The sequence below is a fragment of the Sander lucioperca genome, chromosome 2 (assembly GCF_008315115.2).
Source record: "Sander lucioperca isolate FBNREF2018 chromosome 2, SLUC_FBN_1.2, whole genome shotgun sequence".
In the NCBI taxonomy this organism is placed as follows: Eukaryota; Metazoa; Chordata; class Actinopteri; order Perciformes; family Percidae; genus Sander; species Sander lucioperca.
This window is the reverse complement of record NC_050174.1, coordinates 9,931,297-9,957,092: the sequence shown is the minus strand read 5'-3', so window position 1 is coordinate 9,957,092 and position 25,796 is coordinate 9,931,297. Positions and strand designations below refer to the sequence as shown.

Below are 25,796 nucleotides of genomic sequence, written 5' to 3'. Positions count from 1 at the left end.
GACCTGGAGGTGCTGTCATAAATAATTCCTGCTCCTTCTACTTGTACTACTTCCTGTTCTGCTTCTGTCTGTGTGGGTATGGTTATGCATGAGACATTCATTATTGAACTCTGAAGAGCAGAGATATTCTGAGTGAACATCTGAAGGGATGACTCAAACATCCATGTTCAACTTCCATCATTACATAAGCTCGGAAGGTGAAGAGGTGTCCAACAGACAGCCGGATCGAATACTCATGTGGAGAACAGAGCGAGTGCAGCGGAAGAGCCAATCAGCCGCAAAAAACACAAGTTACAATTAAAGCACAAGTATGTCAGGAAATGAGCTTGACTTTCAGCAAGGACAAGTGGTGCCAGTGTCTTACGCAGCTTTCATTGATTTCCGACTCTCACCAAATTAGTCAGTGGATGCTTGTTTCCATGGTTACAGTCAGTGAATGTGAAAGGATGTCTAAGAATGATTGTAGCCTCAAATGCTCTGATGCAATCGCTGACATAGTACAACAGAGTCTGTCATTTTATTAGTCTCTCCTTCTAGCCATGTCATTATTTGGCCGTCTTTCCTTCTGTATTTCCGACCCACCCAGCTGGCCTGTTGATCAGTGCCTTTGTTTGTATGCAAAGTAACGTGCGCCCTTTTGTGTGAGACAAGGTCACCCACACTGCACAGTCAAGTCATCTTTGCCATCCTCGATTTATCACTGCGGAAGAAAACTCAGTAAAGACATGGCCTTGAGCCAGAGAATAAACAACTTCACTGACACTGTAAACCTGCCCTTCATTATGTAGCCATTTCTTTTTTGTGGGTGCCCATTTCCTGTTGAAGTTTAGGATCAAATACTTGCTTTGACTTGGACCAGTGCACAGATGAGTGTATAATCCAATTCTTACCACACCATACAGTACATAAACTCAGGAACTGCTTCTTACACATGAAATAAGGACGCCGTTCATTTTCAGGTTTGTTTGCATTGCATTCAAAAAAATCACAATACCAGCATCTATTTTGAATGCAGACTTGGAAAATGTAATAGCAATAAACATCTAATAATATCTTTGGGCAGACAGAAACAAAGTTGTGTTTCCGAAAATAAAAATGGGTACAAACACTCAATGAGAAGGACAAGTACTCAGAAGTAGATTGTTTTTTTTTAGAAAATGCTCTTTATTATTAAATAAATAAATACTGCCATTATTTTTACACAATAAGTTATTTAGAACATTTTCTACCATGGTGATATTGGCTCTTAAGGGATCCTTTAAGAATCTCTGGTACTGTTTTTTTTATGTAATTCTCTCCCCGTCACTCTTCCACCTCACATCACCCCTCTGGTTCCCAGCTCAATGTGCTGAGTCCATCCGTCATCAAAGAGAACAAATCACAGTTTTAGAAGTGAGTGTGATGTTACACCCCTCCCACTCATGCTCACACTCTCTCACACACACACACACACACACACACATATAAACAGCCAAACTTTGTAGCATCCAATCATTTGTCTCCACTGCTAAGTTGGCTGTGACAAACACTGTACATAATTTACAATTTTCCACAGTCTAGCTCTGGTTACATTCAGAGCATCAGTGTATGGATTCTATAAAACAGCATCAACTGTACTATACACATTTAAACTGGTGCCAGCCCAGCGTATGTCTTTACTTCCCAAACATCCCTCTTTCACGCCCCCCCCAAACCACTGAGGTTCACATTCGTACCAACATACTCATTCCAACATGCTCAGTCTTTCCTTTCCTCCAACAATCAACATACAAATCAGCCCTTTACCATCGTAACTTTCATTGTGCTACATTTCATTCCCCCATCCACAGAGTCTGTCCGTGTTATTTTTTCACCTGCACCTCTGCTGAGTCATGAAGGTGCAACAGTGAAGGAATGTTCATTAACTTTTCACAGATCCATCCTCAAACTTGTCCTTATCACACAGATTCCTTTCGAATCCTGGTTCCACTGCAGCACTGCAGCAGCACAATGTGTAGATTTGGCTGTGTAACACCATCCAAAACACATATTGGATTAGCTGCATCTCTGCAGAAGCATGTTGAGGGAGTACACCATACGTTCACGCAGGTCAGTGGGACATCCAGACGTCAACAGGGAGCTGAGTTTGAAGGTTTTGGAGACGCGGTCCTCATTGATGTAGGTCAGCATGTACTCATCCCTCTGGCAACACAGGATAATCTTGGTGTGGTCGTGATAAAAGTTGATCTATAGAGAATAAAAAAACATTATTTATTTGTTTATTATCTATCAATATTCTCTATCAATTTTGGGCAAAACTTATTTGATTTGTGGTCTAACCCTCCTCTGTTGATCTGTTATGCATTCCAATTAAAAATGTGCTCCTCTGCAGCAATGGCTGTGTTTCCTGTGATAGTGTATTTTTAGGTCTTTGGTGTTTTTTGCCCCCAACGTCTCCTCCCAGGCAGCGCGGCAATGGTTATGTTTAGGGTTAAGGTTAGGGTTAGCTGCCTGGAAGGTGCCGTTGGAGGCAAAAAATACCATTGAGCGTGTTTTTACCTGGAAAGTGCCATCGTTAAAGAGCATCATGAGGGCGCGGTCGGACTTGAGCCACTGCAGCAGGTAGAGTCTGGGCATGTGTGAATCCGTCATACTACCCAGGTCCCCACCCTGAGAAAGCAAAAGAGTAACACAGCCGGATTAGACAGGCAGCAACATGAAAGATACCGTTTCTAATGAAAGACAAAAGACACATTATTGCAAGAGAGATACAGATTACATGGGGGTGGGGGGGATAGAGAGATTTACTTACATCCATCAGGTTCTCCTCCATGTAGTGGGAAAAGTACTTGAGGACAGTCACCTGGCTCACAAAGTGTTCAGGAACCTCGCAAGTGGGGAAGACAGAGCGCTGGCCCAACTCTGCATAGTAATGGATGTTCCTGAAGAGATGGAGAGAAGGAGATAAACACAGAGTTACACAACCACTCAAATAAACACTACATAACTGTACCAAACATTCATGGATTTCCTTGACATTCAAAATCTGTTGTTATTCTTGACTGAAAATATTGCTCTTGCTTGAGAACAGTCTAGGTGTCAGTGAGAACATTAGCTAAGATATTTTGGTTGAGATGGAGCCTGTAAAGTCATAGGACTGCTGAAACCTAACAAGTCAAGCCATCCCTTCAATTTGGTACTTATGTCAAACCACTAACAGGTTCTTCAAAGTAATGTACTCTTGCATGTTTACACAAGCCATCTCAATTATATGTAGTGATTAATAACTGTCAAACTGAACGTGGAGTGTTGTGAAAGCATAGACTAGTGCATACTTTCGGTCTGGCAGGAGGCTCATGTGAGTGCCGTTGTTGAAGAGAACTCCCACAGTGTGATCAGACAACTGGTAGCCAAAGCCGTACTTGTTGGAGTAGTCCACCCATTTAGTCACCCATTGAAGACTGCAGCTGTTTGAGCCCTGAGGAATGTCGTCGGCTGCAGGGTGAAAACACAGAGGAGGAGGATTAGAATACAATTACAAGGACGATTTAAAGAACCAACCACCACCTGTTAAAGCAAATAACTAAACTCCAAAATGTCCTCCAGGTTCACTGTTTGAAACACGAAGAAGAATGAGCTGGGAGGAAATCTGGGTGTTTTAAAATCAGGGAGGGTATTTTTGAAAACTAAAACATGGAACATGAATGTAAATATACTTTCTGACTCCTTTGATCAACGTGTCTCTCTGTTTAGACATTTCATGGTCAAATACAGATAATGAGCTTTAGTTGTATCACTAAACTGTTCAATGTGTAATCATCTGATCAACAACTACATGTACAGGTCTCTCATTTCAACAAGTCAACTCACCTTTAGGCATGTTCTCCAGACATCCCCTCAACACGCTTGCAACAGTCTCAGCCACGCTCCCCGTCGTGCTGTCTTCCAGGCCTTTAGGAACAACATCATGGGGTCATTTAGCTTGATGTTATGTCAGTACAGTACAAGAAATTACTTTGCACTTTAGCTGTTGCGTCAAATCTCTCCATCATTGATGCACTTAATCAAATTTCTTGTGTTTAATTTACAGTTTACATGTCAGAATAAGGTATTATATAACATCAATTTCTGTCTGTGATCACTGGGCTGTGTGTGTGTGAAACGAGGCTGGTAAACTCACATTCACTGCTGCTGCTGCAGCTCCCCAGACTCCCCCTGACGATCAGGCGGATGGTATCTCGCGTTGTCGGGGACTGACTCTCCGTTGCAGGGCCACCGGGGCTCTCAGCAGATGGCGGAAGTGGACTTCCATTCTGAAGGTGAGAATAAGTGACAACAGGGTTTAGAATCTGCAAGTTTGGATAATCTCTTCCTACTATGACTAAGCAGTCACCCACAGATTCTAAGTGGTTGGCTTAAAGGTTAAAAATAAGTGCTTTTATAAGTGCTTTGCTCTGAAATTGGTAGATATGAAGTGTTAGTACAGCATCAGCGTGACACATTGGATTCTCCTCAACATGATATCTAATGGCTGCATGAATAATGTGCCTTCGGCATCACCTACACTCTAAGTAAGTGAAGTAAATATATGTTTTGTGTTGAAAGAATGATCTCTTACCTCAGAAATCGTTTTGCTCTGTTGTTGGCTGATGACAGTTCTCTCCAGGTCATGCTTAAGTTTGTAGATCTCCTCTTCCTCTTTAGTTAACTTATCTATCAAAGGCAATGAAAGAACACAACATGTCAGAGCATGACCTTTAAACCAGCAGCTACATACACTGATATCAAAGCAGTATGGGATAAAATGTGACTTGTGCTTCCAATCGTCTGATAAACTAGATTTAACAGTGTTTCTTGTAGCAACCACAATTGTACAAAGTGAAAGATAACTGACTGGGGTGTGACGAGTGGCATATAAAGTAGTACATACTGTAAGTGCTCAGTGGTTGATGTAATACTCACTCAGAGTCTCGTAGTATTTGACCTTGTCTCTCTTCCCACCAAAGAGCGCAGCAGCAGCTTTCTTGAAAAAGCTCTTGGCTGGACTAGAGACATGGAAATCTGGTGCTGAATGGCAACAGCTAGCTGACAGACGCTCTGGACTGAAGCCCTATGGAGAACGAAAGTGGGTCAGTGTGCGGCTGGTGCGAAAGGGCTCACTGTTATACTCCTACAGAGTGACATTTAGTGAGACAGACGGTGAGCCGAACAGACAGACAGGGAGGAGAAAATAGAGTCTAACCTGTGTGAAGAAATCATGCCTCAGAATGTGGTCCAGGTTAGGTCTGTCCTCTGGGATCTTGGCTAGCAAACTGGTGATTAGCTGCTTAGCCTGTGGCGACAGGGAGGAGGGCAGGGAATAGCGTGCCTCTCTAATACACCTGTATGTCTCCTTCAGGTTGGTGGTTTCAAATGGGGGCCTGCCCAACAGCATGGTGTACCTGGAGCGGGAAGAAGGGCAAAAGTGAGGTGATTCCCAACACAAAAAAACATATTACACTGACTGATTGTAGGCAAAACAGAAATGCACAAGGCCATGAAATATGATGCCAATGTGTCTTTTCAAGCTGATTATCTGTTATTCAATAATGGTTTATATCGTTACTAAACCTTTTAAGTATCTAATGGTGAATTTTCCTACTCACATTACACAGCCTAGGGCCCAGATGTCTGATTCACAGCCGTGGCCCTGCTTGTTGAGCACCTCAGGGGACAGGTAGTTGGGAGTTCCACAGATCGTCTTCCTCCTGTTTCCCGCAGGCTCCAACTTGGCAGCCAGACCAAAGTCCCCAACCTTCAGCTCCATCGACTCATTCACAAAGAAGTTACCTTTCGGGAAGAAAAAGAATGAAATGATGAGCACTTGATATTTAACCCAGGATCAAACGCTAAATACTGCATGCATCCTCTGATGAAATGATAACAGAGAGAGGAAGAAGTGGGTTCGTATGAGAAAAAAATATCCTCACTGTACAGAATGCATCTTTACAATTGTTCATAATGTGTCTCAGCACTGTAGTGTGTCACTGCTGCATGAAGATTCCTTACCAAGTTTCAGGTCTCTGTGAAGAATCTCTTGTTCATGCAGGTACTTCAGCCCAGATACAATCTGTCTTAGATAATAACGCACCTCTGGCTCAGTCAAAACTTTGCGAGCCTTCAGGATGTGGGCTAACGACTGCAAAAAGACAAAACATAAAGAAGAGAATGATATAGATCTGTTTCCTGAAAGTGTAATGACTCTATGGAAACACATTTTCCTCTGAAGAAGAATATTTTCTTTAATCTCATAAAACTGTAGGGAGGTATGTAGATTTCCTGTACCATACAATTCATTAATTATGTCATTAGAGGTCTTTTATAGTGGGGGCATACCAGTGCTGCCTCATTGACTTTAGGTGCAATGCAGGTGTTATCCAAATTTATAACACAGCAGTGGCAAGAACAAGGTACAGTTGTTGGAGACCTTAGTATGTGACAAGTAGCACTTACTTTTCTACTGCAGTATTCCAACAGGATGTAGATGTTCTCCTTGTCCTCGAAATGATGATAAAAGTGCACAATGTGTTTGTGGTGCAGTGCTCGGTGCAGCTCAATTTCTCTGTCAATCTAGCAGGGGAAGAGTCAAAACGGTCACAATAGTAAGTGGCAATTTTGTGATATCTGCTGTCTAGCCACACCAGTGCGCACAGGCGCCGGAGCCGCGCGCTTACCTTCTCTCGTTGGTGAGGTTTGGAGACGCGTGCATGCGGGATGATTTTGGCTGCGTAAACTTTGCTGGTGGAGAGGTCGGTCATCTCGTAGCATTTCGCAAACCCTCCCTGGAAAAAGAACACACACTGTTAACATGCTGCGTCTTCAGGTTACGTGATAAATCCAAAAGGTCGACTACAGTCTCTATGCTTGAGCTACCTTTCCCAAAACTTTTCCACGGCAGTAGCACTTCCCAGTGGCAGGGTCAGTGATTATCCTGGCCATCTCTGAGGGCGCACTGCGCTCATCCATTCGTTTTCGACGAGGTTCGCTCGACCTCTGTGTCGATTCACACATGCTGCTGCTGTTTGTCTGTTGGGGCCCGATATTTCTCTGTATTTCCATTAGCGGTGGTTAGTTGTCTCGCACTCAGAATGCAGTCCGGAAAGCTTGTCTCCGAGTTTTTATGCTCTGGCATCCACCCCACCTCCCTGCCTGCCGCCCTCTCTCTGACGTCACGGTGTGAAATGACAGCATGAGGTCTGCCAGATGTCAATTACCTTGCACGTACATTACATTGGTGTTAAAAATGGCACGTCCATGACATCAAAGGGGATAAACAGCTTGTGGATTCTGTTATTTAATCATTTCTAAGGGTTCATATGATTATTTCCATCACCTGCCGCCATTGACAACAATAATACAGACAGACATATGTTCTGCAGTTTACCTACTGTATTTTGTTTATGGAATCCGAGTAGGTGAAAAAGATATTTTACATTTTGGTCCAAACTAGAATTCAAGGCGTTGGAAGTCGGATGCATTTGGTCGATAAAATATCCACTATGCAGAGGATAAACATGATCTGTATTCTACTCAGGCTCAGCTCATCCTGTGTTTCTGCACCAAACAAAAAAGTTTGGAGCACTAGCACCCTCAGGTGGCGATTGTAGACTAAGTCTAAGACTAATACTGTATTACAACTGTGCATGGACATGTGAGACTGTATTAGACTGTTAGGTGGAGAGTGAGCAGTAGTTTGAGTGGAAACATTGTAGAGGTAGCAGTATACTGAAAGATTTGTGTTTTAGCTTGCAGATGCAGGTATATTTTAATGACCTACTGTATGAACAATTAGACAAATGACAGCATCACTGCAGGTGCTAGTTTCAGTGATATGAAATACAGAGAGTAGATTCCTCAACCAAGGCTGTACAATTTCCCAAATATGTTATCTTAACAAAAGAAAAATGTTTTGCATTTTTGTGTGCATGTATATCTGAATCCAAATAAAATGAAAACCAGATAAATTGTATCTCCCTGTCAAAACAATTTTCATAAAAATGAATTGGCAAATGGCCTTACTTTCCAGCAAATTTGATTGAAATATCGTTGTACTGCTAACAAACAAACAGACAAACAACGGGTTACACCTATAGCCATGGTTCTCAGACTAATGTGTCTATTTGGCTACCCAGTACATATTCCATATAACCCACAAGGGTCAAGTGACACAGATAATTATTCTAGACCATTTACAACATAAAAACGTCTTTGTGCCTATAACCCTCAGTGGCTGTCTGGGAGACACACTGACTGAATCTCAAAATGGCCGCAACACATGAGTCTAACTACAACCCAACAAAAGCAAAGTGACAAAATAACAAAAACATTGACAACCCCTCATGCAACATGCTATTAATTAAGGAGGTTTATTAGTGTTCATGTGGAAGTAAAATTATTTGTAGTTAAAGTGCTCTAGAAAGAGATCTACAGCCATATTCTAGATATTGGTGGTGCACGATGGTATTTATAACAAGATTGTCAGCAAATTGGCAAAGGCTCAGTCGGTTGATGTCAAAATCATCATGACATCTTGCTTAGTCAGAGTCCCTCTCATCCTTGCAATGTTCAAAGACATCGTTCAAAAGGAGCACTCCTGATCAGTGCTCACACGTGACAGATATTCTTAATGTATTTCCCCAAAGTGTTTATGATTACCTGCTACAAATGTGTTTTCTTTGTCTGGTTTTCCTTTAAATATATTATAAAGAAAACAGAAATGTGTCTGGAGGGGTTCATGCTGTTGAGAATGACAATGCTAAAAACAAAATAACCCAGAGTGTTTTCGGTACTTTTCTCAGGTGTGAGCGCACATTGCTAAAGTCATAAGCAAAAGTTTGGTCAAGCCCGGAGCCGACAGACGCTTGTTGTGGCCAGTTGGGGAAAGGAAAACGACTAGTGATGACACACGCATCCTCAGAAAGCTCTTTCAACAGCTTCTCACCCAGGACCCCCATCTGTAAACCAATCAGAAAAGGTTACATTAGTCACTTAGCAATCAAATGCTATGTAATGCTATATGACTCATACAGCATAAGAAGATTTTCAGGGAACGAAAGAAATAATTCTTCATAGGAGGAAAACTCACCACTCCTGGAGCAAGGAAAGCTGTCACATTGTTGTACGTAGATAAATCAGTCTATGAAAGACAGAAGTCACAAATAGGGTCATATACAAACTTTGATCAGGCTTGAGAAAAGCAATATTTTTTGTAAAGTTTTTACCTTAGAGAAGTTTTTTTTAACAAAGGTGGCCTGGCTAGAGGGCACTGTCCAGCGGGCCTTGCCCCTGGCATAGGACACTAAAATTGGGTTAATCTCCAACCCTGTGCACTGGAAACCAGCAGAAAGAGGAGAAAACACCTGGAAAATCAAATCTGAAATCTGTAAAATACAACTACAGCTCACCTACACCTCAAGCAACCGCATAATGTTCAGTGTCTGATCTTTACTGGAGGTCAAATAAGGGACCTGGAACACATAAGTAGTAGTAAGTAGTAACTACTTAGTAGTAACTACTTAAGTAATTAGTAGTAAGTCAATACAAGTCACAATACAAGTCTTTTTAATCTGTCTATCAGATTCCCCCTATCGCAGATAAGTCTTTATCAAGTTCTACTGAAAGGGAGAATTACAAACAAAATTGAAAGTTATTGAAATATCAGTATAATAATCGTGACAATACAGCAACATTAATTTCTTATTTTTCATGTGAAAACATCTCTGCATATGGTTCATGTAAAATTTGTCTTACATGAACATGTCTTTTGAGTGCTGTGACTATAACCTTGAATCTGATCTCCCACTCACTGTCAGTGGAACTGTTTTACAAAATCTGTCTGAGTGACAGTTTCTGCAGGGTTCTCTCTTGTCTAGCTGTGGTGAACTGGGTTTAATCTGTGATCATGTAAAATTCCACTTTTCTTTTAACATAACATGTTTTATGTGAGATATAGCTGGAAGAATAAACAAAACATGATATTATTCCAAAAAACACAGGTCAGAGATATATTAATCATAAGCACAAAAAATCTTATTTAAAAAAATTATATTTTGATCATATTCTTTAGTTTTTAGTATAGTATTAGCTTAAAAACGGCTTCTTTCTATGAACTATTTCAAATTATCAATGCAACAACAAAAATCTTCAGCCCTACTTAACTTCTGAACTGCTCCTGCTGCTTCTTGTTCATCTTGTACCGACACTGAACAAAAATAGTGCACGATCCATTATGTTACAACAATGAACGAAATGCACTTCAGACTGACGTACTCTAGAAGATGGTGCAGTTCTCCATAAAACCTAACAACAGTTTTAGGCTTACCATTTTCTTCTTGCTAGCACGGAGCATTATGCTTCAAAATATGCCATTCAAAATATGCAATTTATCGTTACTGTGCAAGTTGTTCCATCTTGGTTTTCACACAAACGTGCAGCATATGGTATTTGAAAGGGTGGAAAGCAGGCAAAACAGGCAGAAAATAAAAGAAAAGAAAAGCAAAAATTAAATTGCAATAGCTTTGCACTAAAATGTCAAGATTTGTACCTGAATTCATCAACAAGACCAATAAACACCCATATACATTGGTTTTCAGATGAAAAAAATGGTGTGCTTCTACGTCTACTGAAAATGACGTAGCAGAAAATATACACTCACTAGTAAGTGATTGGTTAGGGATAAGCTTATAATACATCAAGGGGGATAAGTAGTTGCCCTTTCACACATGTAGCACAGGAGAATTGTCCGTGTCAGACTCTTTCTCACTGTCTGGAAATACTTGTTGGTTTTGGCAAGGGGTGGTGCCTGGGTAGCGCGTGCTGGAGGCAGTACATGACACGGATTACATCGCGGTCACGTTCGTTATTTGGTCTAAAACAAATCTCTTGCAGTTCCTTGTTGTTGTCTGAGGATTTTGGCATCGGCCCTTACCGACAGAAGTTCCTGAATCTTGTCATCTCCTAAGTGAGACATTTTTATTGCCATCTTCTTCTTGGATGTTTGTTTCCTTCCGGTTTCGCACCAGCCACATAATAGAAACATTATCAACACGCCCACTCCCTCACAGTGAATTTGCCGGACAATTACCTGCTCTCACATGGAAGTCGGACATTACACAGACTTTTGTACTATGTATACTTTGTACAAAATCGGTTTAATGTCCGGACCAGCTGATTGGGACATTTGTGTACTCACATACAGCTCCTTCGAGCAATGGGTAGATAAATTCAGGGTTGCAGTGCATGTGTGAAGGGCTTATGATTATCAGGCAAGGCATTTTACAGTGAAAACTAACTTGTCAGAGCTCTCCAGTGCACACATGTAGTAAGGACTGTTATCTATACCTCAAACATTTGGCATTTCTGTACTGTAGCTAATTATTGGCCAACATATACACAGGAACCGATATTGGCTGAAACCATTTTAACGGTCAACCCCTAAAATATTCTGTAATGTTTTTGGTCAGACACTTATGTAAAGAAACATTTGTTCCTTTGTTTGGTCGGTAATTAACGCGTGGCATCGGTGTAGATGCTGTATTTTTTGTACTAACAGTTGCCAATGAATAACTTGTTGTCCAAGAATTCAAAAAGAAGTTGGAAAAGAATTCAACTTAAAGTTGGATATGACAATCTATTTGTTTGCTGTTTATTTTAAATAATTTTTTTGATAATTTTTATTATCAAATAAAATAATAGTTATTCTTTTAATCTTACTACGTTATCATACACTTAACCATGGTCAAAAAAACTGTGACCTTGCTCTGCGCAACACAGCTGAACCAATTAGGCCACATTTAAATAAACCGTTAGCTCAGTTGGTAGAGCGGGCGCACACATGTAGGGGTTTCTTTGCTACACGTCATTCCGCCTCTCTCTCCCCTTTCATGTCTTCATGAATAAATGCCCAAAAATAATCTTTAAAAAAAAATAAAATAAATAATAATAATAATAATAATATCACCGGGGCAATTGTCCAACAGCAGGTGGTCCCACAGTGGCCTTTCTTATATAGAAACCTTCTAGAAAAGTTTTGTTTACCAAGCTAAGGTCATGGTTTGAAACTGTCTGAAAAGACAGGTCCGTTCATTAAATGCTATGTTACCACCACTATACATTTAAACTGCCTTTAAACTTTCAAACACGCAAGTAAACGAACAAATGAATAATTGACCTACTTACGAGCAGGATACACACATGTAGCGAACAGATTTGGTACATTTGATAACTTCTTAACATATACTGTATGGTTATAACACACAATCAAGCACAAACGTGTGTGTGCAGTTTACCTGACCCGCCCTCTGCTGCGCACATCCCGCCCTATACCTTCATACTCGCCTATCAAATGTATGCTAACTGGCCGATACAAGACTCATGCCAGCTAGAGCCAGAATTTGCATTCGAGTAGTCCACGCTTATGTAATGTCTGTTAACATTGTGTCTGACTGTGGTGCTTCTTTGCGCACGGTGGACTAGGCCTACCAACCTCCCGGTGTGAGATGAGTAACATAAGATAGCCTAGTTAACACCAGTAAGACTACAGGAGAATAATTGCTGGTATGAACCAATTGGTCCTCACCTCGTTAGGACAATGGTACAGTTTCACATTTACATCTCTCAAATTAATTATACAGGCCAGGTACACTAATAAGTCTAAACGAGGGCCGATGTGATTACAATTGCAAAGATGCCAATTTTCTTTCACTTCCGCCGCGGCCTCATCCTGCACTTGCTCCCATTGAAAAGGCCCACAATAACAATATTCATCACCACTCAGACCTCTCTTATTTGCTCAGCCGCTTGTTCTCTGAAGCGGAGCTGGCTGCATGGGCGGGCGGACGGCAGCAAGACAGACCGCGAGTGACGCAAAAGGAGAGGCCATTATATTTGCTTCCTGAAAAATAGAAAGAAAAGTATACTGTCCAGCTGGGAGTTAATTATAGCTGCTGGAGTGAATTTAAAACTGGACAAAATGGACTTGTATGGGAAGGTAAGATGCATGATTTTATTATTAAGCTTATAAAGCTCATTATGAAGAGAGAGAAAGAGGGAGAGATCATCCAGCGTTGAAACCGGCACATATATAGCTTATGTGTGTAGCCTACTGAGCAGTGAGGCTGAGCAAAGGTTTCCTGTGTAAGTGCAGTCTTTCTCTTGGACGATGGGGAGCGTCTGTAGGCGATGTTTGATGCCTATTGAAGAACGAACTACAAAGCATTTTCCTCTGCTTCCACACAGCTGCTGACAGCTGTGGAGCGCTGCATGCTGAGTAATGTAGTCGAATCTCGACTTTTGATGCCATCCTCCGCTCCTGCGCCAATACCGTGCAAAAACTACAACCCCCATCTTCTTGACCCTTTCGGTGACGCCAGAGACACGCATGACACGCACTTTCCCTTTGCTCGTGCTCATCTCACGCGAGCCATCCTCGTCAGCTCAGGGGCGCGTGCCAAATGCGAAGCGGAGGAGGGGACAGCTCCCAGGTGCTGAAATTGGTCGGCGCTCGAAAGAGAAAGAGAGACACAGAGAGGGGAAGAAAATCAACGCCTGCATTAGACACAAATACAAAAACCGTATTCTGCAACACAGAGGCAGATACAGATAGAGCCAAGGTCTTCAAAACAGGTTTGTTCACACAATGTCCTCAACGTGTTTTGTTAGTTTAATGTATTAACAGTTATGTGGAAGAATTTCATTAATACATAAAATGACCTCCTGCCCAGAATTGCTCGTCTAGCATTAGCTGGCATGCAGCTCCATGCTCAACTACATCGTGTAATTTCATATCAGATCGTTGGTTTCATCTTGGTGTGTGTAAATACCAGAATTACACTGATATTTTGAAAGCGATGTCCTTGCAAATACTGCCTCGGTGGGTTTTTTATTCATACACGGAAGTGAACAGAAACCCCGTGCAGGATGTGCAGGATCGAGGTCCGGCATCTTTTATAACTGGGTAGGCTACAAGGAGAGCTCGGCTGCCCATGTTTGACATATAATCGCAGCTTTGTCAAAACATTCACCTTGGAGCAAAGATGACTGTGCTCTTGACATCTTGCTCGTAGCAGCTTGTCCTCTTAGGTCGTTCCCTGCTGACAGCTTGCATGGAAATGCTCTTTGTAGATGCGTTTTTAAGGTAAAAGATACATTTCTATGTTGTTGCCTTGCAACAGTAGGCTATGGCAGTTTTAATATGGAAGAAGATCTAATGCTGGTGACATTTGATTGTATTTCTAGTAGGAAAGCTTTTTAAATATAAAATCAAAACATCACACTCGGACCCGTAGAAACATTTTAACTGGGATGTTTAACTGTAGTTTGACATGTTACAATACAAATACAATATGGGTGTATTTTGCCAAGTAGGCTAAATAAAAAGCAGTGTATCTGAATTGTATTCATGAACTCTTTAGGTAATTAAAGTATTGACATCAATTATAATAATCCTTTAGTTTCATTAAAGTAATCATTTTGGCTTAAGAGAAGACAAAGTCAGCTTTTTAAAATCCTGGTTATCTAATACTCATCAATACAACAGCTTGCTGCGTTAGTCATGCTGGTTTTGCCTGACACAGCCTTCTGTCACCTCTGATCTGTGGCCTGTACAGTAAGCTTGTACTGGACTCTGCGTACAACATTGAGAGTCAACTGAAAAACAAATAATCCGTTTTTTATAAGATGGGTCAAATCTTCTGTGTGTCACAGCTCGGATAAGCTTCATAGTAACTCAAGGTGAAGCTCTTAATACATTCTTTTCAGCGTCTCTCTTTTTTTTTGCAGATGGCTGCCACTCAGGATGTAAAAGGGAAGGGAGAGGGAGGGGACCAAAACTTTGACTACATGTTCAAGCTGCTAATCATCGGCAACAGCAGTGTGGGCAAAACGTCTTTCCTGTTCCGCTACGCCGACGACGCCTTCACTTCGGCCTTCGTCAGCACAGTGGGCATCGACTTCAAAGTGAAGACTGTGTACAAGAACGACAAGAGGATCAAACTGCAGATCTGGGTATGAAATATTAACATCCAAGCATTAAACATTTAGAAGGGAGCCACAAAATGTTGGATTCCTGACCAAACCAGATGAAACAAGTGGAATATAGCTATCAAAAATGTTATTTCTGCTTATCCTGCAATCCTTGGCTGGTCAACACAAGACAATTACTTAAGTATTTGCTGTTAACTCTTGAAGGACCTGCTTTTTCCCCATTAATTTAGAAGCCAAACTCTATATAGAATTTGAATATGCTCTAATGATTATAATTTGTAATTTATAGTAGGAAGAAAACACATTTCTAGACTACAAAGCCGCAAAGTACAACAAGCTGTAACTGTGGTTTTCCTTTCATATCAAAGTTTCCTCTGCCATGCCAACCATGCACAAATGTCCATTTCATACAGTTACATTGAGAGCATTTGCATGTTGAAACATTGTTCATGTATGGAAGAAATCTGTTTCCTGTTGTCCTCCAAGGTCTCCTGGAGGGCTACCAAAGCTCTAAGGGGGTAGGGGCTCTTCAGAGACGCCCTGCCCCCTCGTTTCTCTCCATCTTTGTGTTCCTGCAGAGTGACTCCTGTCTGTAAAAGGCTGTCCATCTATACACAGAGACCACTTTCTCCTGACCCCTGCCCATATCTTTCTCTGTAGATCAGTATGTTTCAAGGGCTGTGACAGGTTGTGGCTTGATAGCTGTATGCTTGGCCATACAAAAAAAGTCCTCTACACACGAGATTAGCTATGTATTAATTATATTTAAGTCAGGGCAGGTCTCTTAGGACAGATCATGCTTGCTTGGTAATACCAAGCAAGCATGATCATACCAAGTTGGTATGCTTGGAAACATTTCCCTTTTGATCCTTTGTTGTTTGCATTATGTTATACAGTATATACTTTAGTCAAAGTATAGAGTGTATGTTTGAAGCTGATCCTGTTTCTTTCACTATTCAGCTTTGCAGGTTTAGATAGATAAAAAAAATCATAAAGAACTGATGTCATCGCGAGCAATCTTTTAAAAGATCAATTTAAAACACAAAAAGACCATTTCACTTATAAAGTGATAAAAAGTTAAACGTTTTCACTGTCCTAACTAAGCCTATGGCACATCGTGAAGCTTTAATTCAAGAAAGCTTGCTGTATTATGTTTTCTTTGTTTAACATTCCACACTCCATTCAAGTATGGACACAGATGGAAGTCTCAATATTACTGACAGGAGACTAGTAAGTGTTAGTTTGGCACACAGCAGAAAAGAACACAGAAGCAACACCTTCCTCAGAATGTGTGGGAAACTGAAGAGTGTCTGAGGCTGTTTAATTAGGAGTTCATCTGAGCTGTTAAAGCAGATTGTCTTGTCATACCTCTAAGATAGTGAGGGATAGATATGTAAAAGTTCCTCTCTTTCTCTCTACTTTTTTTTTCTATTTTTCTTTTGTGTGCCTCACCAAATAGAAACTTTCCTTCGGAGTTTTTGCTCTCTCTTGTCATACCAGATATGTTTTGCAGCAATTAGTCACCCCCCAGAAATTTGTCGTTTGCTAACCACATAAAGAGACAAAGAAGAAGCCTTCTAGCAGGATATGAAAACTAGATTTGGACTGTGGCTAATCTGGATAATGTGTTTTCATCATTGGCAAAGACAAGCATATTCAGAGAGAAAAAGGATTGCCCTTGTATTCAGTTAATTGATCTGTCTTTTTTAATTGGGCTCAAAGAGAGCTGAGACGTACAGTAAGTGGCCCTTTAAGGTGAAGGCTATTGGCTTATGTCATTGTGGTAGTTGCACCATTGATCTGCTAAGAGATAAAAGCATCAAAATTCATCACCGATTTTTCCCTGTTGTCGTATTAGGCTGAAGTGAATGAAGCACATCGCCGAGAGTTGCCAAGATGAACCTTGTGAAAAAGTGGAACTCACTTTACTGAATGAAGAAGAGTTCAGGCATGTCAGCCTCTGCTCACTACTTCTCTACTTGAAGCAGTCAGCTCTTTGGATTGATTTTTGGTGAGCTGCAGACCAAAAGCGAAGCTTTTTAAGGAGCTCCAATTTACGGGACTCAGCATTTCTTTCCCTGTCCTGCTCTGTCTTTTTAACTGAAAAGAAGCGAACCGAACTTGACCGCACTTGAACAAGGATCAATGGGCTACTGAAATGTCTAAGCCTCAGAATTCAGACAAGAGAAAAGACTGAGGTTAAAACAGGAGGACTTGTACATACTGTATCATGACTTGGTGCATGCACAGTAACAGTAAAAAGAAATCAATGAAACATATTCTTCCTTCTTTTCTGCTGTTGAGAATGTCACTCCACAAACGCTGCACTTTATACAACACACACTAGCTGTTTAAATAAAAAAATGCACACATTCACATGCATTTTTGGTGTTATTGTAAACTGACAAAAGGTCTTAGCTGTGGTGTGTGGGGAAGCTCAGCAGGCTGCGAGCTCTGTCTCTATGAAGTGAAGGTCAGAGCTGTCCTCCGGCTATAACAGGCACACTGTTGCAGCTATGTGCAGACGGACAGAAAGCAAAACCACAGTGGCAAATTCAATCCAGTGCTGCCTGTCCAGCTTCTGTTTAACATGAGCTAAGTGGAGCAGCCAAAAGTGCTCCATCATGATTCACAGAAGCCTGCAAAAACATATGTTGTGGGTGGAACAACAGTGCAGTAAACACAGTATAAACAGGAGGGACATCATTGGGATTTATTATTATATAACATATCATAAAATAACAAGTATACACATCTTTGAACAAACAAAAATATTCCTGAGCACACATGTCTCTGCCCTCCTCATGGACACACTCTCTACATAAGAGCTTCATCTGTCTGCATCAGGAGCCATTAGCAATTTTATTGACATAACATAGCAAAGGCTGCAGTTGCCGCTTGTTTCCAGGGTAATCTGTGTACAATACTTCTCGAATGCTGTGTAATCACCCGCTTGCTTTGCCTTTGAGCAATTTGTTCAGCCTTATCATGAACAGCAAGCAGATCCCCAATGTTGAAATAATTTTATCTCTATTTCTAGCCCTTTTTCTAAGAAATGCATGCCATGAGCTGAGCTCTGAATACTGCACTCCACAATGTTTAACACAGCTGAGCGATTATTTTATCTAGGAGAGGAAAGAATCAATCACATCAGCCGAAACTGAATTGCTGTTTTTGGCATCTTATCAATGCAAAGCCAGTGAGGCTGTGCGAATAATGATTATTTCCACATCGTGAACACAACATAGCCATATGTAAATGTAGATGTAAAAATGTAGATCCTGAATTGTTCTCAGATTTGAACCGAAGAATCTATTAGCATGTATAAATAGCCACAGATTAATAATGTACATGGCTTCTCATTTACAGTTATGGACTTGCATATACAGTATGTGCTGTGCAGGATCATGTCAATGTTGCTGAACCTGACAGTATAAATAACAGTCAGCTGGCTAACAGCAGGGCTAAATCAAGTTGTCTGTGTGTAGGACACAGCAGGCCAGGAGCGCTACAGGACCATCACCACTGCCTACTACCGCGGGGCCATGGGCTTCATCCTAATGTACGACATCACCAATGAGGAGTCCTTTGGCGCTGTGCAGGACTGGTGAGTCGTTTTGAGCTCTTTGGAATCAATGTTGGTCTGTTTTTGACAGGGTTTGTATGTAGATGTCATTTCCCATCCTATTTCTTTCTGCGGGTTATATTGTATTGTTATGAGCATCAGATCAACACAGCAAAAGGGCTTCCTGTTTGTTGCTGTGATGCAATCAGTTGATATCCTGCACACTCAATATTGTACATTGTTTTTCCTTTTTCCAAGACAAATATGCAAACAGTTTAGCATCCATATCTCCTAACAGCTACTGTACATTTCTCTCTCTCTCTCTCTCTCTCTCTCTCTCTCTCTCTGATATTTGACAGTGTTGTTATGTAGTGTGCATCAAGGCTTGGAGATCTAGGGGAAACTTGTCAAGGTCATGACTCTCGTCCATTTATGAGTCACACAAGCGTCTGCAGGCTGAAGAGCAACTCTGAGCCAAGTCCAAATGTCTGTGATTTATGATGATTCATTTATGTCTAAAACAGAACTTGGTAGGCAATGTTCAATTGGCTGCAGAAACCAGGTTTCTGGGTTATGATTCTAGCTCTAGAAGCAAGCACGTTCTCATCGGCACAAAGAGTGTGGCACTACAGCGAGAAGCTTTGGTGAAACGCAGAGGAATTCCAGACCTGCCAATTAGAGATAAATGTGCGTTTTGATTTACAGTTTGCTGATGTTTCTCCTTATACCCTTACTCTCCACACGTGTTGTGGTGAGAAACTGTCATTTTTCATTTTATTTACACCCTGCTGTCCTACAGTTATCTCTGTCTGCCAGTGCAAAGAGATTATGGGAGCACAGAATGAGCTTATTTTGAGAGGAAATATTTCTGAATCATCATATTCTCATGATGTTACTGTTTCAGCTGCAGGAAATAACGATATGACTCACACAGACTTGATATAAGATCGTGATATTTTTGCAGTTAAGACTTGAGCTGAATGCCACATGGCTTGCATCAATTTAGAACTATGACAATCACTATTAAGGCCAGTGTCTACTTAGCCCACATCACTTAGCTACAGTAGCAGCACTTGGCAGCTGCTCTAGGAGCATCTGTCATGGTTAAAACAGCTGCAATAGCTGCATTTAAAGTGAGCACATATTTAAAGCCTGGTGTTCTATAATTAGGGATGAAATGTTTAAAAGAAGGTACAACTGGGATTTATTTATTATTAGCATGAATTGTGTTAAAATGCTTCACATTATCAACCTGTTTTGTATTTAAATAGATTTCAGTCATTCTACGCAAGAAAAACAATGCTCTCCTGTTAAGAGAGGTCGGAGCCAGACACACCTATTATTCTTTTAAGGCCTGTCTGACACTTTGATGGAATACTGCAGTCTGAGCTCTGTCTGTGGTGGGTATCTTAATTAACAGAGCCAAGTGTGTCGCTGGCAGAGACAATCCCAGAGTTACCTGTGAGCTTACGTACCAGACATTGCACAAATCAGTCAACTGTATGGGAAGATGCTTTTTTTTTTACCCTTCATATAACCAAAATTCTTCTTTTTTTGCCTTTGCCACAGGCTTTAATTCCACTTTCTCTTTCCCTTGTTCCTTGTGACAAGGTTGTAGAAAAAAAAATGTTGCCATGGCAGCGGCTCCTTCGCCGACTATGGCTGAATTAAGCTTATGACGTGCTCATTTCCTGCCAGTGACAGAGACAAAACAGGGAACTATTGTAATGCTGACATCAAATATAGGAATCAGAAGAAGAAATCATGCAAATGAATTACGCTATACACACACCATTTAATGATAGCAACAATCTCAAAGCATTTACTTCACATTTTTCATGTTGTCCTCTGTTCTCCAGGGGCTAAATTGTATAAAAAAAACACTGGTAAATACAGACGTTTTATAGCCTTTGTAGCTGTGTCAGACTTGATACAAACACAAATATTTTTTCTGTCAGTGAACATTATCAGCATTTGGCTTCAAAATGACCCACATCTGAACTGCTATCAAACGTCAGAACTATACAGAAAGAGATGAGTGCTAACATCATGCTGCTGCTCTCGCTCTCTCTCTGACTCCTTGTTTCTTCCTCTCTTTCTTACTGGCTCTCTCTACTGTTTTCAGCCTGTGGTGTGTTCACTGCCCTACTTTTAGTCAGACTGCAACACCACGGGAGATATTTGTTCCCTTAATGTGAATGTGTGTGCTCACAATGCAAATTATGTCATACATACATACATACAGACAGTACATACATACAAACATACATACATACATACATACATACATACAGTACATACATACATACATACGTACATACATACATACATACATACATACAAACATACAAACATACAGTACGTACTTACATACATACACACATACATACATATATACATACATACATACAGTACATACATACAAACATACATACATACATACATACATACATACATACAGTACATACATACATACATACGTACATACATACATACATACATACATACAAACATACAAACATACAGTACGTACTTACATACATACATACATATATACATACATACATAAAATGTAGTGTATATGGTACAGGCAATGCCTCATTTCATATACAGTATCTAGCTGTCCTATCTGGGATGGGAATCCTTTTTTCTGGCAGGCTGAAGACAGAGCTCAGATAATGACCCACATGTGCAAATTGTGTGCATCCAATTAATTAATTAAGACATCCAATTAATAGCTTACCAGTCAGAAGTAGGCAGAAGCCAAAGAACAAATCTAAAGGAAAGGATAAAAAGAATGACAAATATCAATGTCAAATAGCTAGAAAATACTTAATGATAACCTAAATCTGATTAATAGTGATTACATGTTTTAGCACAGACCAGCAGTTGACCCACTTTTCCACTGCTACCATTAGTGACTCAAATATTACATGTCAAACACAAGGTGATGTAATGACTGTTTATGACTGGTCTAAATGGCGAACAAACCTTACATCGTGTCCTTCACTCCAAACGCAGCAACAGCATTTGACTGTGATGCTTTTGTTTCTGATTGCGTGCAGGTCAACCCAGATAAAAACCTACTCGTGGGACAATGCACAGGTTGTGCTGGCTGGAAATAAGTGTGATATGGAAGAGGAGAGAGTGGTCTCAGTGGACAATGGCAGACTGTTGGCAGAACAGTTGGGTAAGTCTTGGAGCAACATTCAACCCTTTTGGGATATCATCAAAAATACTGCAACATGGAAGCAGCTTTGTTTTCAATAACTGACAAAGCTTTTCCCAAAAATGTAATAATAAATATGTATTGTATGTTGTTGTCTTAGTCGGACCTGTCTCTTCCTGTTCTCATGTTAACTGCTCTCCCTCTTTCCAAGGTTTTGAATTCTTTGAGACCAGCGCCAAGGACAACATCAACGTGAAGCAGACCTTTGAACGTCTCGTTGACCTAATTTGTGACAAGATGTCCGAGAGCTTGGACAGTGATCCAGCCATCCCCACAGGAGCTCCCACTGCCAAACTCACAGACAGCGCTCCGCCCCTCCAGCAGTCTGGATGCAACTGTTAGTGACTGATGTCAGGAAGCAAAAGGGAGGGCAGCGCGGGTCCTCTAAGGTGGTAGTGTGCAGAGTTTTGTTCTCCCTTATCACTCCTGCTAGTGCTGCTTTCTCTGGACTACAGCTCAAACCCTGTTTAGTAGTAGAATTACAAAATGCTTTCGTATTATCTCTCAACTTTATCACCTTATATCAAGAGCAAATAACCAGACAAACAGACATGGCTATTGTAAAATGTGTAACATTACAGGATATCTATAATATAGAGACACCATATTCTCATTCTTCAGCTAGTTAGTAGGGTCATAAACCAAGTATGTGTGATAAGGCTGGAAATAGTCCATAGTCATGATGTAAAGTTAATCCTTAAAACCTTTAAAAAATCCTTAAGACCTAGAATAGTTATAAAATGAGGGATAGAGTCAGTGAGTGCTTACATTTTTATTTTTTGTACAGTATGTATTTTCCTTTTATAGGATTATTTTGTCTCCTATAGCTGCCAAATCTATGATTTAGTGCACTATAGTATGTAGCGGCTTTCCTTTGTGTAGTGAGTGTGTGGTTGTTGTGTGACTATACAGTAAGTGTGTGTGGGTTTGCATGAGTGTGAGTATTACGTCTGAGTCACAAATGAGTGCTGGAACTTTGTCATCTAAAAAATAATCTACCTTGGATAAATAAGTGGCCTTTTAGCATCTCCAACACGGCCTCTGTAAGTTCCTCTGTCACGTTTACTTTTGGAATGAATCCAGTATGTATAATGTTGATGTGAGTACTATTCCACGTTTTGCTGTCTGTATATGTGTAATTTCTCTGATAAGTATATCTGTAAATCTTAAAAGCAACTATTTCTATGTGCTTAGCCTCTTAGATGACCCTTTATTGTTTGATGCGATGAGCATGCTGCCAAAAGTCAATCATACGTGCTGTTTTATCTAAAGATAAAACCTAAACATCCTCAACTCCATATGATAGATATGATCCAGCATTTCATTAAATACAAATCTCACACTGACAAGGCCCAGTAACAACTGATCAGCTCTGGCATGGAAGAAACAGCCATATACAGTTTAAAAAAAATCTTTATTTCAGCATGCTACAATTTCATGTTTGTGCTTTATTAAAATTAATTCCCTGCTTAGAAAACACCATAGACATAGACTAAACAGTAGTTTAAAATCTGAATGCAGGCATATACAGTGCTGTAGTGGTCTTGATGATTACTGAAGACCATATAGTATAAAGGTTGTAGCTTAAATCCAGAAAGCCTTTCAGTCCTACAACTCATAGAAAAAAAACACATTTGTGCCAAAACGTTACAATTCCTTTAGCATCGTCAGTTGTTTGTTGCATAGTTGAATAAAAACTCCAAAAAATTGCATGAAGCCAGTTCTGACTTATCTATGTAGATTTATATATAATAAGATAGTGTATATATCACTCTGTGTTACAGTTTTAGAAGCATTGTCATAGCAGTTGCTGTGAGATGCAATGGGCCAATAAGTGCAATATTTTATGAATGAAACCCTGTACATAGTTTCTCCTGTCCTCGAGTACAACGACTCTCTCTGCAGTATGTGAGTGACAGTTTGGTCAGAATGGCTCTGAAACTGATGTACAACCCTAAAAAAAGTGAGAATGTGCTTCATTCAGTGACAGCAGCCACTGAATGTGTGACTTGGTGTGTGTGTGTGTGTGTGTGTGTGTGTGTGTGTGTGTGTGTGTGTGTGTGTATGTGTATATGTGTACCTGCCATATTGAACAGACAAATTACGTAATATAGTGCATTGTTTGTGTATACCTTTTGTATAAATGTATTCACGTACTATATGCTGTTCCTGCTAACTGTTGGGTGTTGATTGATCTTGTATTATCATGTCAAAATGCAGTGTTATTGTGAAAGATAGTCAGGGAGATAACTTAGTCCATGCCATTTGCCATACTGTTGAAATTCCAAGAAAAGGGATACACATACTCTGTGTGCATCTGTGTATGTGTGTGATATTATAATTGTATGCTAGTAGCCATGATATCAATTATTGTGTTGATCTCCAGTCAAGATTCATTTAATAGAGGAATAATTACAGTATGTGGCAATCAAATCTCAAATCTGGTCCAATCTCATTTTAGAAAAGTATGACTTTACATATATAATTAATATATATTGTTTCTCAGAGTCCAAGCAAAGTTAGAAGTATGTTTTTGAGATTATAAGAAATAAATCAAATTCTATCAGTGGGTCTCTGTGTTCTCTCTCGCTCTCTGCTGACTATATAAAGGCATGAAAGAGGGATTGGGTGGCTGCTGCCCTCTAACCCGGGCTTGCTGTCTCAGAAGCATTGCCCAGTCCTGTTGTTGCAGCTCAGACGCCTTGTTTCATTTTGAGGCAATGTACACCACCTAGTGTTGGAGGGCTACGCTTGCATCGCTGGCGATTAATGTGAAACATTTGACATTATATTACATTTGCCTGCTTTGGTGGTCAAATGCAGTGGTGGAAAGTACACTCAAGTATTGGATTTAAATACAATTTTTGGGTACTTGTATTTTACTTGATTGCTTACATTTTATGCTACTTTTATTTACATTTCTACTTCACCTTGTTTCAGAGGCAAATATATATATAATGAATTGATGTACATTAAACTACCCAACAGCACATGTACAATTGGCCTCACCTTAACAGCTTCATTAAAATGTCACTTACATGTTTATGCATCAGCAGCAATAATCTAATATTCAATAATATAACACCAGTGGTGAACTGTAGCTAAATACAATTACTAAGTTTTGCACTTAACTACAATTACTTTCAATGTTATGCTACTTTTTATGTTTACTCACCTACATTTCATTCAAATGTGCTTTTTACTCCACTACATTTATCTGAAAGCTATAGTTACCAGTTATTTGGAGATTTTGATTTTACATACAAAATGTGTGATCATTTTATAAAATATGATGCATTGTTGTAGATAAAACTACCTAACAGTTGCAACATTAACCTAGTAAACTATGTTAACACAGCAGTACTGTAGCTTCATCCTCACCAGATACAACATAAAAATACTACTTAAACAGTGCATGCATCAATAATAATAATCCAATGATACAATATATAATATAAAACTGAGGGGCCATTCTGCTCCAGGAATACTTCTTAGAAGAGTATTTGCTTAAGTAAAGGATCTGAATACTTTTTTTAAACACTGTACACACACATGGACCAGCTTTATATACCAAAGTGTGTAAACCTGTATAACCTACTGTTGTGAAACAAACATGTCAAAGAGGGATTTATTGATCACTTCATAACTGGTACTATCACAGTATCATATACAACATATTTTGGTTACACTTTATTTGAAGGTATCTACATAAGAGTGATATGACACTGTCATAAATGTGTCATAAACATTATAAACAAGTCATAAATGTTTATGACATAACGCTTCTTTTAGTAAGTGTCATTCGGTTTTTGTCATGACAAGTTATGGTTAGGGTTAGAGTTCATGTGTCATTACAGTGTCATGTGTTACCCATATTTCTTTGTCTTTATTGCACTTTTTAGGATATCCACGGCTGGTGATGTGTAAAAAAACAAACGCTTTAGACATACAAAGTAAATGTGACAATAAACACAAATCACAGCCTTTTCCCTAAGGACAGAG

The 25,796-nt window shown here is 40.0% G+C and overlaps 3 protein-coding genes across 5 annotated transcripts; 1 reads left to right on the top strand and 2 right to left on the bottom strand.

The window, feature by feature from the left end:
* Positions 1-1,284: 1,284 nt before the first annotated feature.
* On the bottom strand, positions 1,285-7,159 carry plk2b (polo-like kinase 2b (Drosophila)). Its single transcript, XM_031309080.2, has 14 exons — positions 6,892-7,159; positions 6,693-6,800; positions 6,472-6,588; positions 6,028-6,157; positions 5,625-5,808; positions 5,222-5,420; positions 4,942-5,089; positions 4,598-4,692; positions 4,160-4,292; positions 3,850-3,930; positions 3,315-3,474; positions 2,792-2,921; positions 2,539-2,649; positions 1,285-2,226 (listed from the first exon to the last, which is right to left on the bottom strand). Exons 1-14 carry the CDS (start codon positions 7,075-7,077, stop codon positions 2,035-2,037), a joined length of 1,974 nt encoding a protein of 657 aa, XP_031164940.1. The 5' UTR covers positions 7,078-7,159; the 3' UTR covers positions 1,285-2,034.
* A 1,393-nt stretch (positions 7,160-8,552) lies between these two features.
* On the bottom strand, positions 8,553-10,987 carry si:dkey-190g11.3 (uncharacterized protein LOC567059 homolog). The gene is made up of 5 exons (XM_035999094.1): positions 10,946-10,987; positions 9,240-9,422; positions 9,104-9,154; positions 8,790-8,972; positions 8,553-8,573 (listed from the first exon to the last, which is right to left on the bottom strand). The coding sequence occupies exons 1-5, from the start codon at positions 10,985-10,987 to the stop codon at positions 8,553-8,555; spliced, it is 480 nt and encodes a 159-aa protein (XP_035854987.1).
* Positions 10,988-12,854: 1,867 nt separating this feature from the next.
* rab3c (RAB3C, member RAS oncogene family) lies at positions 12,855-24,363 on the top strand. Of its 3 annotated transcripts, none has more exons than XM_031309099.2 (5): positions 12,855-13,006; positions 14,797-15,021; positions 18,489-18,607; positions 21,631-21,755; positions 21,946-24,363. In XM_031309099.2, exons 1-5 carry the CDS (start codon positions 12,989-12,991, stop codon positions 22,134-22,136), a joined length of 678 nt encoding a protein of 225 aa, XP_031164959.1. In that variant the 5' UTR covers positions 12,855-12,988; the 3' UTR covers positions 22,137-24,363. The 3 variants fall into 3 exon arrangements, with proteins under 3 accessions (XP_031164959.1, XP_031164960.1, XP_031164961.1); XM_031309100.2 differs by lacking the exon at positions 12,855-13,006 and adding an exon at positions 13,372-13,641; XM_031309101.2 differs by lacking the exon at positions 12,855-13,006 and adding an exon at positions 14,129-14,152.
* Positions 24,364-25,796: the final 1,433 nt, after the last annotated feature.